The sequence below is a fragment of the Atractosteus spatula genome, chromosome 5, assembly GCF_055471065.1.
Source record: "Atractosteus spatula isolate fAtrSpa1 chromosome 5, fAtrSpa1.hap1, whole genome shotgun sequence".
NCBI classification, from domain to species: Eukaryota; Metazoa; Chordata; class Actinopteri; order Semionotiformes; family Lepisosteidae; genus Atractosteus; species Atractosteus spatula.
The window spans coordinates 63,499,873-63,514,163 of NC_142710.1; the positions used below are offsets into that span (position 1 = coordinate 63,499,873).

Consider the following 14,291-nt stretch of genomic DNA (forward strand, 5'->3'; position numbering starts at 1 on the left):
TCATACACTGTATACACAGGGATGTGGGTGGATATAATTACATTGTTAAACTGGATTAATCGTCATCCCGGTAATTGGAGCTGTTTTTACCTTCTGGATAATCCTGTCTCTTGTTCCTCATCTGTGTGTTTCACTTGTTCTGTCACTCATTGCACTCGTGAGTCTCTCATTAGGTGAATTACATTTTTACAGCATCTGAAATTTTGAAATGGATTAACTTTATTCCCTTTTTTGGCAGCACCTCCCCTGCAGTCACAGAACAAAGTCCTTCCTTATGTTTGTATCGCTACCATCACATCATACACTGTTCAGTTGTATACAGGTGTTGTTGTTTAAAAGTGACAGCATATCAGTGGTGTAATACTGCCTCATAGTGTCCCAGGTCGGGGGGTTGATTCTGAGCCTGGAGGACTGCTGGGGATTTGCCCTGAGTACTCCGATATAATAGACACCTTAAAATCAGGGCTTTCCAGCTCTGGTCTAAGGGAAGCGTTCAGATTTCATGTTAGTATAATTTGTAAAACAAAAGGAGTCACCGTTTTTGGTATTTTTGTGGTTTTTACAGATGTTCGTAATTTCCTGCATTTTTACTGTGGTTTGTTCTTAGGGTTCATCATTGATCTTTTACAATATGTTGGCAGCATCTGCAGTGGCTCAGCCCTCAGTACATTCTGAATTTCAGATTATGTAATCGAGAAATGTTTTTTTTTTGCAGTGTGGTAGACAATATGGCAGCAGACGTAAAGCATTGCTAATCCTGATTTGGGATTGAAAATCAGAATGGCTTTAGCAGTATAGATACTATTGCCCAAACGTAACAAGGAAAAATTTAAGACAGCTGTATTTGTGCTTTAATTATCCAAATGAAAATACTTTTTTCAGTACGTTAACTTTTATATTGCGCATTAATTATGTGATTCTGTTAGCATTACTAGCAAACTATTAGGATAGGATAGTAGGATAAGAAGAAAAATGTTTGCGGATTCACCTCTGGTATTAGCTTACTGTCCTCATGCATTGTAATAAAGGTTTGATTCATTGTGATTAAAGTTTAATGAAAAAATATTTTCATCAAAAACAGGAATGCTTAACCAAAGTGCCCAGTAGTTACGTGGCTGTAACTCTTGCTCTTGTAGAGCGTTTTCACTTCCATTTACATTTTCAACATTCCTGTTTTTTTTCCTCAGGATTAAGTATTAAACATGAGTTTTTTCTTAATAATGTGCACATTTTCAGGCTCCCCTTGAAAACCCCTTGATTGCTGGTAACAGTGTCTGTGTTTGTGTCACCACATGTTTCAGAATGTGGTGATCTAAAAAAATAAATGTGGCAAAATTTAAATTCTGAAAATCTTTTAAGGAAAGGATTTATTTTTTTTGTAGAAAACACCTCATAAAAACAATTTAGAACCATGCTGGTTATGTTACATTATACAAATGCTATTATTTAATGCTTTTTATGTAGACATATTTGTTTTGAATTAATTCAACAGTGCATGCCTTTGGTAATGCTGCGTTTTCCCTTTTGTCTTTCAGGAAACAGTAGAATATGCCTTCCTTATCATTTTTACAATTGAAACATTTTTGAAGATTATAGCATATGGATTAGTGATGCACCAGAATGCATATGTGAGAAATGGATGGAACATGTTGGATTTTGTAATCGTAGTGGTAGGGTAAGTGTGCAGTCTAATATCTTCCATATGTCTGTGTTTATTATCATGTTTAGAGCCCACAAAGAGTAACGCCAAGACACAACACTTAATATAAATCACGTGCTTCAGTTTCAATGTACAGAGTGAAATCTTAATCTGATCCAGAGAACCAAAAAATGAGGGCTCATTACAGATCTTATTTTTTAATTATAATGACACTTTACAGAACTCATTTTTATCAACTTGCTTTTTTCCAATTTGACTTCGTGAAAAGTGTCATTATTATTGTGTTTGACTTATTGGTTTCTTAAATTATTCACTGAAAACAAAGCCAATTGTCTGTATTCTGTATAAGATGAGAAATGAAAGACTATTCACTAGAATATTATCTTAGTCTATAATATTATCTGCTGCTATACTGGAAATTACTTGAGGGGGTATTCTTATTTCTGCTTTAGATAGCTCTAGTAAAGTGAGGAATGAGAATTAAGTTTTTGTCTTTCATAAAATTAGAAAGCGTTTAAGTACAGCTTTGTTAATTGTTTTGGGAATAAAAACTTATTGGTTTCAACTGTAGCAAATCCAGTCAGTGGACAAATAAGATCTGATTTCTGTGGTGTTACCAACAGAATGATGATGTTGCAGACAACTTATCACACTAGTAGGAGACATTTGGTTTCTGGAGACCTGACTAGTTGCAGGCTAAGAAAAGAAATTAGCATTCTTCACTTTGTGCTGCTTTTGCCACAGGGTAGAAAAGACAGCATATCATATCAGCAAAAAATGCTTAGTTTCTAAAATATGGAGGTTTTTGCAAAATATTAAGTGTGTAGAAATGTGGAATAAAGATGTTTGTTTTACTCTACACGCAACTAGTTTCCACACCTACAGCTTAAAGTGATGTAATGAAAGTTAGTGTTTGTTTCCTCCTTGTATAACTATACAGCATTTATGATGTTGCTAACCAGGTTAGATTAAGGAAAAACGTTATTATATGTTGTGCTTTGAGTTTTTCTTTGAATTATGTAATTGAAATGACTGGCTAGTTTGTATCTATCCGTAGAGTGTGCCTCTGTTCTGGCTTTGTTATGCAGAATTGTGTTTTGATGAGCTATAACAATAATTCAGAAGAGGACCTATTTAAAATAATTTGAATAGGAACATATACCGTAAAAGGGTCATTCAGTGTCAAAACAACCAAACATTTTTGAAAATGTCACCATGTATCTCACTCATATTTGGATAAAAAATGACAAGTTAGCAATTACAAATCAGAAATTTGAGGGGTCAGTCATTATTGTCCCAGAGATATGACTGTGCCCAGGTGGTGAAAAGGCCCCTTTTGAATTCTGAAGAAGGCACCGTGCTTTTAAAAGTTAACTTGTATGGTAGAGCAACCAAAATTCACACCCAGTTAGATCTTCAGTAATCAAACCAAAAATCACATAAGCATGATTGTACAACATACTATACATTCCATAGTTATTTGAAGATTCACAGTTAGATGAGTAATACTGTATGTGTCCCATAGGCAATTTTAAACTTAAACTTCTACACAAGGGAGTGATGACGTATATCTGAATTTTTAGATTAAGTTATACTTTTCAAGTATATTATTTGATGCATGCTGATTAGAAATCTCAATCAGTTTACCAAAAGTGGTCAAAAGTCTGGGGTTTGTAGTTGTAAAAAATCTAAAACTCATTAAAAGTATGAAAAGTGAGTCCTGAGTATTAGGTCTGTTATATAAAGGCAATACGTGCAACAAATCTGTATTAGTCTTGTTGCCTGTCAGTATATATTATGTAGCCTAAATGTCTACGTCCATGTTTCTAAAACCTCCATACCTGTATAACTTCCTAGGAAATGTGTACACCTAATGGCTTAACTTTAAAAGCAATATTTCTCATCACTGCTATGTTAAATGTAATCATTTAATTTTGCTCAGCATTGAACCTAAGGGCATTATGTTGATGAAAACCTGAATTCTTTCAGCAAGTTGTAGAATCTCCATTTTTGATCCATGATGGAGATCTAGCTTATGAAAATTTGCTTGTAAACCTAAGCCACACAGATGGAATGCTATAATAATGAAAGCGGATTTATGCATCATTCTAGTAACTATTTGTTTTATGATTACCTTCACATACAGACTCTTGCTTTGTTATTCCTGTTTCACACTGGACTTGTTCTTGTTCTGAATCAGTGGAGCCTGGTATCATGCCAAGGTGCAGCAATGTGTAGTTTATCTTTTAACACACCTGCCCCTGTGAAGCAAATATATAGATTTAGCAACCTGAAGAGCAAACGCCAAGATTAAACAGAATTTGGTATAAAGCTATGGCCTAGAAAAGGCAACTGAAATAAATTGTGTTTTTCCAGTAGCAGTAGATTAGCAAAGGCACAAGAAGAGTGAGTCAGAGTCTCTCCCCTTTAATATTCACACAGTCCACTGCATAGCTAGGTCAGCCCCTCTGTCTGAATGCAACATGCTAAGTGAATCACCACTACATCAGCACAGAACAAAATAAAATTGGGCAAGTTGGATTAGATGTGGGTTAATTAAGATAGAGAATATCAACCAGCTCGATAGCACAGTGAGTTTTCGACTCATGACCACTGAGGATCATGGGTTTAAATCCCAGGTGGTGGACACCTGCCGTATGCTTGTAAAAATGACTTTGCACATATTTCTCCACCAAATCCTGCAGTATAAATAGGCATCAACATTTGTGGTATCTCTTCAGTTATTTTCTATAAATCAGACAAAGTAAAAGATTATTCCTATTAATTTGGTAAGACTCAGTAGATTAATAAAAAATCCAGCGGCAGTGTTGACGATAAACCATGTGGTTATTACCCGAGAAGAGAAAAGGTTCTCAAGACTGTGGAAGCCAGGTCTAAGACGATAGTCTTGGTGGTATCGTGTTTTGGTCGACAACATGTAAAGTACAACGTCGTTCCCCTTTTGAGAGATTCAGTCAAGAAATTAGACACTTAAGACAGTGGCTGGTTTGATAGATTAGATACTTTGATTTGTATTGTGAACGCAGTGTTCTGACTTTCACGCTGCTGTGAGCTGTCTTGTTCTGCCTGTTTCAGGTTATTTAGTGTTGTCTTGGAACTATTAACCAAAGAGGGAGATGCAAGCAGTCACCAGTCTGGTGGGAAGCCAGGTGGCTTTGATGTTAAAGCCCTACGAGCCTTTCGAGTGCTGCGTCCTCTCCGACTTGTATCGGGAGTGCCCAGTAAGTACTCCCACTTCCTTTCCAGAACTGCTGGCTTCCGGCAAGTCTACTCTGATGAAAAAGTGGAGCCAAAAAAGCTGGATAAAATTTGTGAACCTGCTGAATGAGAACGAGCATACATACCATTTCAAAATATATTTCTTATTCAAGAGGTATCCCTGAATATGGGAGCTCAGTTTTGAACATCCTCTATTACAGCCTTTTTACTTCAAGATTACTGTTCTCCATCTTCATATTTACAGACACGTGCTTCTGTCAACATTTTATCCATTTTATCCTTAAGTAAAATTTGGGGTTGTCTTTTTTTCGCCTTACAAAGAAAATTTAAGAAGTGCCATTTGGTAACTGCTCTTTCTACAGGGCCATTAACAACAGAATGCACTTCAGCACATGTAGAGTACAGAAGCCTGTAGCATTATCTGCTAGGCAAGGGCTATTTTTGTCAGTGCCTTAAGGGTGATATGTTAAACACTGCAATAACTCTAGATGTGGATGTGGTCATGCAGTTGCATGTTTCTGTATGTTGATATATACTGTATTTTTACAAACTATCAGGTTCAAGAAATTACCAGAGCATTCGGGAAAATTTGAGACAACTGAGAAATGGTATTCTTTATTTATATTCTCTGGAGCAGCTCTGCTGAGTAACTAATCAGGGTTAGATTTGGAGAAATATTTATTGACAATAAAACAACACAACCACACAATATACTATGTTACACAACAGTCAATCTATTCTTGATGGATGCCTACATCCTACAGACCCCAAAAATCTGTTCTAGCCCCCAAAAAACTATGCAACACCATAACAAGCCAAAAGGATGTAACGGGCATCCCAATAATGTAAATGGAAATAACTCCCTTCCTGCAACATAGATCCTCAAAAGTGAATTGAAATGGCAAGAGACGCTGTCCAGGGTTAGGGAGCTGGGGGCAGACGTTTTGTATAGGACACAACAGGCCCATTCCTGTGATGCTTATCTGTGAGAGCTGGGGCAGCTGTGTGAGGGTTGTGAAGCAGATGGGATGTCTCATCGCAAGGGCACGTTGTCTTGCTGCCTGCTTCCTCCTGCACGTCATACACTGAGCATGATATATGGAGATGGTCTGTATATCTGAGCTTTCCTTAGGCACCCTTTTGAACTAGTGACCTGGTGGCTTAAAGTAATGAGGCTGCAATTAGAATTCCCAGTTTCAGGAATGGGATGAAACCAGTCTTTAAGCACTTGACTTGATATAATTTTGTAACATACTGTGTGTCGGGTTTACAGTACGTATTCTACGTATGTTCTGTATGTATCCTACAGTATGTGGTAGTGTGACCGTTTATGAATATATAGTATGTAGTATTTTGACAGACGCCTGTTTGAATGGATCAATGAAGAGTGCCTGTTGTTTCTGTCAGTTTTTTTATTCTTGACTTAACAATTTAATTACTTTTTTCACCTAACTGTGTATATTTTAGGCAAGGTCAAATTGTTCATGATATGATCTTCTTTTGAAAAGCATTAACAGAATTTCTTATACATTGTATGATTAAAAACTTTTAGATTTGTGCTGTTTTGCTGCAAGCACCATTTTTATTTTGAAAATAGTATGTTATTCTCATGCAGCTAAATGTATACTTTTTAACTGTTCCTATTTTTTTGTCTTTTAGGCTTACAAGTAGTTTTGAATTCCATTATAAAAGCCATGGTCCCCCTTCTCCACATCGCACTGTTGGTTTTATTTGTGATCATAATCTATGCTATTATAGGACTGGAGCTCTTCATTGGAAAAATGCACACAACATGTTATTTTGCTGGCACAGGTAAGTGTGCCCTTTTAGCAAAACAGTTTTTATCTCCCCAGGTTATCTACAAGAATGTATCTCATAGTATTTGACGCTAGAGTCTTGAATTTTCAGTTTGCCCTTTTCACATACAGTATGCTGTATAAATATTTGTTACAATATGAAGCTTTTACTTCTTTTGTGGCAGGAACATTTCCCTAACCTTTGTCAATGTATATTTTATATCCTGAGTGGCATGAGAAACTGTTGATTCCGTTACTCATTGGATTGCTTTTTAACTTTTGAATCCATTAATCTTTGTTTTGTATTACCCACCTGATTTTGGAATTGCCAGCTGTGTGTTTTTCACATCCCGGCTAACAGCTATGAAGTCCGTATCCGCACACAGGGGAGAATGGGGGAGTGGAGGCAGACCCCTCCGATCCACAAACCTTCCAGTCTCTCAACTTTTAACCCATCACAGGCACATCTGCCCCACACGGCAGAAGTTAAGCCCCAGTTCGAGGAGGGGTGCCAGCAGCCTGCTTGGGGGCACTGTGTTTGCCGAGAGCCAAAACACAGTTCTGGCTGACAAATTCCACCTTACTCTCCATGACGTTTAGCCAATTGTACCCCCTCGTCTGAGGAATCCTGGTCATAGCCAGTTACTGATACTAGCCAGGGTCGAACCCGCAACATCTGTATCATGGAGGTCAACCCGTGTCTCAGCGAATGCCTTAACCACCCGTTTGTTGTCCTTTTTAACCCCATTGAGTATAGATTTGTAAACCTGTATATATTCATGATTAGTGAATGCAACTGGGGTAGATGGGAACCGTTTTAATGACCACTGTACAGAATGTGTCAGAACCCAGAATTCAGTGAAACACAGATGAGATCTGCATTAGAGATGGACTTACAGTATATGAGTTTGCATGATAGGAAGTTTTAGCGAGAAATAATATCAGCCATCCCTTGAAGTCAGAAGTTCTAGGTAGGGCATAGATTCGTAAAGGGTTTAAGATATTGCACATCCTGCTCTGCTGTATTATTGTCTGTATAATGGGCATGTCACTTCCATTTTGAGTTGAGTATAGAACTGCATGGAAAGAAGGGATAGCTTCAGCACAAGCAAACTAGTCCTCAGTATCTATGGAGACGACATAATCTCTTGCAGTTCTCTTTCACAGTGAAGGCATAATCTCTGGACTGTTTTTCAAGTGCTTTAGAATAATTGGTGAGCTGATGTTTCTCATCAGGATAATTTTAAATATATAGTGGATTTTAGATGCAGGGCTCAGCGCTGACCTAAATTTTGACTTGCCTTTTTTTTTAAAAGGTTTTTAAAAAGGTAAAACACTTTGACAAACCCATGCTTAACCTTCATGTTTGATGCAGCAGAAAATAACAATGAGAATGAGTTGTGAAGGAAAACCTGCAGTACCCTCCAAATGTATGCAAGGTGAAAGCTGTTATTTTAGTTCAAGCAATTAGTATTTGTGGTGATAAGACTAATATGAATGATGCGTATGATATATGTTTCATTTCTGGATAACATGTTTTCTCAGATTAGAACAAGAACATGCCAACCGTCATATTGGGGTGTGGTGCATTCACGTTAATTAAAAGTCACAAGTAGAAGTTCTTTGACTGTAAATTAAAAATAACAGTTTGGACTTTGCTTTACTTTTGGAGAGTAAAACATGCTTATGGTTCATGATTCCTGACCTGCTGTATATATTTAAGGATTTAATGGGAGTCTGACCGATAGTAAAGAGATAAAATAGATTTGTCTTATGGTCTAATTTTTTTAGTGGGTTGAGGTGAATGCAACACCGTTTTAACCTTTCTCTGGTTTCACCCCATTTTTCCTCCACAAATCATCCCCTTTCCCCCCCAGATATAATAGCTGAAGAAGAACCAGCACCGTGTGCAATCTCAGGGCATGGGCGCCAGTGCCCCATCAATGGTACTGTATGCAAAGAAGGGTGGCACGGTCCGAATGGAGGCATCACCAACTTCGACAACTTTGCCTTTGCCATGCTGACGGTGTTTCAGTGCATCACTATGGAAGGCTGGACCGAGGTATTGTACTGGGTAAGATGCAACTTTCCACCCTGCGGCTCCAGGGTCTCCCTCCTCTGCATGTGCTGTGTCTGAGTTTGCTGTGACAGGCCGCCATAGTGAGAGAAAAATAATCAAAATCCCCAAAACCACTTCGAGCTACTAGCCAGGTTTTTTCACTTTCCAGATGTAGCTGAGCAGCAAAGACTTCCAAACCTACAGTCAGCCTCTTGTTAAGTCTCCGGAACAGAACATTTTGGTTAATGCTTTTCAAAGACGGACTTGTCAAATAAAACAGTAAAGTAGGACTTAACACAAAACAGCCATGATTGTGATTGAATTAAAACTCCAAAACCAAATCATTTCTGTAGTTCATAATATTTTTGGACAAAGACGGAGAGATAGATAGATACAGTAGATCGCTTTATTGGCCAAGTAAGTTTTCACTTACAAGGAATTTGACTTGGTGAGTTGCTCATACACTGTATACATACAGACATACCATATACTGTATACATAGACACACACATAAAACACAATATACATTTCAGAAATTAGAGGAAAAATATATATTGCACTTCACGAATGTGTCAGAACTACAGTACGTGTGAAAGTTAACAAGTCTCCTTAATGGCACATTGAACCACTGGTACAATAGTCATGGCCCAGTCATGTCTTCATTTATGTTCTGTGTGTGTTCATTTTAGGGAAACCTCAGATGTCTGATTGTGTAAATACACCAAACATTCTTATAAGAGCATGCTGTGGTACACAGTGATAGAATAAATTCTAGAAAAGACTAACTCTAGTATGATATGGGGAGTTCATATTTTGCAGTGATTAGATCAAGTGGATACTGAGAACGTGCAAAGCAGATGCTGTATACCATGATTAAATCTTGACTTAAAATTACATCCATGAAGAGCAATATACTGTATATGATTAGGTACTACTATTAAGCAGAGTGGAGTGACACTTGAAAATTAAGCACTTTGTTGAAGTTATGAGATTTCCACAACTGGGAAAGAAAATAAACAAATCAAAAGTACATTGATGGCCTGCTTCTATTATGACGTGTGGAAGATTGCTTAGACTGTGTGTTTCTGAAATCTTGAATTCTGGCTTTTCGCTGTGTGGTTTCTTTGCAGATGAATGATGCCATGGGCTTTGAGTTACCATGGGTTTATTTTGTCAGTCTCGTCATCTTCGGATCCTTTTTCGTTCTAAACCTTGTTCTTGGTGTGCTGAGCGGGTAAGCAGTTGTTCCTCAGTTTTTCTTGGCAGAGTTCCTTGCTCAACTCTCTGTCCCACCGGCAGTTTCTATCATGATTCATCATGGCTTTTGACACGGTTTCCTGTTTTTCAGTTGTCAATAGTCATACTTGTGCTTTCAGGCAGGTTGGGCTTTAGTGGCCACTCTATATGCGATATTATTTCAAATGGTAAGCTAGCTTTCAACACACATTAAAACATTTTAAACTAGAGGTTGCTGTCAACTTTACAGCTTCCAAACATTTACAGAACAGCAAGGTAAAGAACAGATTTTAAAAATTGCAATCATATAATGACGGGGCCAATTGTAATCCAATATAGCAAATATGCCAAAGACCATTAAAGGCTTGTACCAATATCTGAATTCTCATGAACTTCTGAGCAAATGTTTTGATGTTAGGTTTGCTTTACATAATGTTGGCCATCTCCAGTGGACAAAAACGTACAAGACTAATACGATTAAACAAGCTTGTGTTTATCAAGAGACCAAGCAGAAACCTATTGAATTTCAGCTTGATCAATACCACGGCAGGAGAGTCAAAAACTGTATGATTTACAGGCCCAAAAAGTAAAATATGTAAACACAACTATGCTAGCAACACATTTGTAAGATGTCAGGAGTGACTGAAGGGATTCTTGTCATTTTCGTGGCTCCAGAAAGAGACTTTGAATATTTGTCTTTCTGGGGTCAAAAGGGAAGAACAATAAAAGTTTATTAAGCAAAACTATTTTGCTTTGGAAGACCAATTGAAGGGCATTTCATTATTCTGCTTTAGGTACGCATTAGAAAGAAATGACAGTAAAATTTTAAAAAACAAAGAAACCTTTGAATCTTATGCCTGGGATGAACCCACTTTTCAAATGTTTGTCTTTCCCATTAAACAGAATACACTAGGAATGCACAAATTGGTTTTTGACCCTATTTCTGGGGACATCTCTGTTATAATGAAGAATTCCCTGTCAAACCAATGTACCCCCCACACAGATAATGCCGGTGTGACAGTACAGCTGACTGAGGGACTCTGCATCCTCGTCACTTTGTTAACAAGTTCCTTTGGGTTTTCACAGGTCAATGATGCCATTGGATGGGAAACGCCTTGGATCTATTTTGTTAGTCTAATCATACTTGGCTCATTTTTTGTACTTAACCTTGTTCTGGGTGTACTTAGTGGGTAAGCAGCCGGTGTGGCAGTGTGCTTAGTGTGACATGCTGTGCTTTTTAACTTTTTAACTCTCTGCATGCTCTGAGAGGCTATTCAGAGCTTTCTTATCATTATTGACCTTGTTTTATGGTAAATTAATGAAATGGTCCCTGATAAATACATCATAACCTGTAGTTTTTTAACCTTTTTGTATTCTCTTGGTGACCAAGATAAAACAACAATCATTCTAAGGAAATGGGATAAGAGTGGAACAGTGTCTTTTATTTTCGAAACTTCTCTGTAAAACTCCGCAGACACAGATATAAGAAAATAGCTATCTGCTATTCTGTGCTACATACAGTATAGATATTAATACTTTTACAAGTGCTCTCAGTCATTTCTTCCCTGCAGCTGTAAATACATCAGTCTTCTGTTGAATCTATCATGACTGTTAAAAGTGTGGCCTGTAAGTGCTGTTTTTGGCATGTAAGATACACTACCTGTCCCAAGTGTATCATATTTTGATTCCTATGGAATAAGAACATTTTGAGACACTGCCATCTATAGAGACACCGCAGCTTGTCATGTAAAAATGTCTCTGTCTTAAGGTTTCTCTTTCTCTCTGGGTTGAAGTGCAGTTTGTATTTTGAGTGCTATTATACCTGTATTGCCAAGTATTTTTTTAAATTATAGAAATTAGTGGTTTTAATGTGCTGATCTGTTTGTATGAAAAGTATTCGGCCTATTTTAGTGGCGAACACATATGTAATATTGTCTTAGTACATTATTTTTTTTACATGAGCCCCATCTAGAGGTAAGGTCCTCATTTCAACTGTTTTTTTATATAATTGTCTGGTGATGTCATCCAGCCCAGATCATGAATACTGTACATGTTTGGATAAATCTTTTTCTTGTTTATTATTTCACTACTTATTTGAATGTTTTTGTGAATACAATAATTGTAGCTCCCAGATAGCATTGAAATATTTCTGAAACAGTATTTTCAAAGTTTGGATCAACAGTAAACAAGGAAGAATGACCACTCTGCAATTTAACTACAAGACTTAATGACTTTTCCAATGTTCTCAGAGTCACTCATAAAATACAGAATAAGGTACTGTATGGAAGACCAAATGTTTGACTAAGATGGGGATTGTTTGAAAAGACTTGGAGCAAATTTCGTTCAGGGTGAAAACAGCTTTGGAAATGACCGATATTTTTTGAGGGGGGGATCCCATTGTTCACACTTTTCCACACCGTCCTGAGAAATGCAGCCGGTAACGTGTCCTGTGGCTCTCTGCCCTGCACAGGGAGTTCTCAAAGGAGAGAGAGAAGGCCAAGGCCCGCGGGGATTTCCAGAAACTGCGAGAGAAGCAGCAGCTGGAGGAGGACTTGAAGGGGTACTTGGACTGGATCACCCAGGCCGAGGACATCGACCCGGAGAACGAAGAAGACGGGGACGAGGAAGGCAAACGGAACCGTAAGTACCCACAGAGGGTGAACATTTCCGCAGCCTGCCCAGTGTGAAGTCAGTTAACACTTTCATAATCCAGAGGTCTCTGGTTCAGAAAAAAAAACTAAAGAACTGGAAGTTTTTGACCTTGGAGTGCACATGTGCAGTTGATGTGATACGTTTTGAAAGATTGGTCCGTGACATTCAACTCCTTTCATAAAAGCTCCAAATGATCGTGTCGGTTGTCTACAACACGTTGGACTCAGAATCTCAACTTCAGATTTTAATAAGAGTACTTAGAATCAAGCGTTGAGCTTTTCCTAGAAAAAAGAACCCACTTCATTAGTTACACTTCACCCCAGTGCACCCCAAGGGGAAAGCACCACAGAATGACATCCTGAAAAAAATACATCGTGCAATGGTGACCGATCCTCTCTCCTGGTCTTTGTAAAGGCTCTAAAATGGGTAATTAAGACCCGTCAAGTCAAGTATATCATTCGAATAAGTCATTAACCATCAGATAATGTGTTTATCCAAGACAAAGTGTGATGACCACTGTTACAAAGTAAGAACAAAAGAAGATACAAGCGGGAGAAGGTCATTTAACCCACATATCCCAAATGGTTGTTTGGAGTTAATTGCAGTAGTAAGTCATTGTTATGTGGGGCTAAGAGAAGATGCTGAAAGAAAAAAGATTAAAAAATTAAATTTTACAATGGTCCTTAGAAGCATTACGTCGTTAGAAGGTCGTTCCATTGACTTTAGCAGGCTAGGTGTTCGAACTTATTGTTAATCTCAGGTGCCTTAGATACCTTACCCTCATAAGTAAAGGTTGTACTAGCCTGTACAGAATGCTTGTGGTCTCTCAGAAAAATAATTCCAATCAATGTTTAGAGTGTTATAATTGATATAAATCCATATGTTATCCAGTATGTACTTTTAATGATACTATTCATGCAAGCATCAAGTTAAAGATCCTTTTAGGTTTCTTCTAGATAAGTTGAAGTGTTTATTGTCCACACAGAGAATGTCATATAGCAATCATCTTCTTTTGGATAATTTTTAAATGGAGTTATACATCCCTAATCAGCATCCTGTGATGCTTATTATATTCCTGTCTTTATCAAATTTTGCATGGGAAAATACATTATTCTTGTGTATTTGTTTAAGGAAGTTGCTAAAAGCAGGATGTTAGTAGTGAAGGGATTATGACGTAAATTATTTTTCCATAAATGAAGAATGCACATTGCAGTTAATTTTCTGTTTTAATGTGCCTATAATTTCTGAAGCGTCTTGAAATGTCCTGTTATGGTCCAGTTTCTAACCTCTGTGTTTCAGTAAAATGTAATTGCAGATGGTATTTTGGTCAACATGTTTTAACTGTTTTTTGGAATTTTCTTTTTTTCTCACAAAAAGCTCAACACTAGGTCCAGGTATACTGTACCGAATTACTATATGGGAATTTTAGAGTTATTGCATGTTTCCAATTACACCTACCATATTTTGCATTGGCTCAGGAATGTATTTACTGGCTGTCATAGAAACTGCATGTTCCTTTGATCCCCATAGACTGTTTTTTGTAACATAATTTGCTTCTTATTCAAGGGTGTGTGGGTATCCACATATATTTTAAACAATTGAATGTGTGAAATTGATCTGTGTTACATTATGTAAGACTGACTACTTG

The 14,291-nt window shown here is 37.5% G+C and overlaps 1 protein-coding gene across 1 annotated transcript in view; it reads left to right on the forward strand.

The window, feature by feature from the left end:
* LOC148835448 (voltage-dependent L-type calcium channel subunit alpha-1D-like) overlaps window positions 1-14,291 on the forward strand; it is a 115,897-nt gene that overhangs the window by 46,778 nt on the left and 54,828 nt on the right. Inside the window, exons 3-7 of the mRNA XM_088915807.1 lie at window positions 4,757-4,902; window positions 6,560-6,712; window positions 8,574-8,770; window positions 9,886-9,989; window positions 12,462-12,631. Coding sequence (XP_088771933.1) covers window positions 4,757-4,902; window positions 6,560-6,712; window positions 8,574-8,770; window positions 9,886-9,989; window positions 12,462-12,631 — 770 coding nt within the window. The remainder of the gene's footprint in view (window positions 1-4,756; window positions 4,903-6,559; window positions 6,713-8,573; window positions 8,771-9,885; window positions 9,990-12,461; window positions 12,632-14,291) is intronic.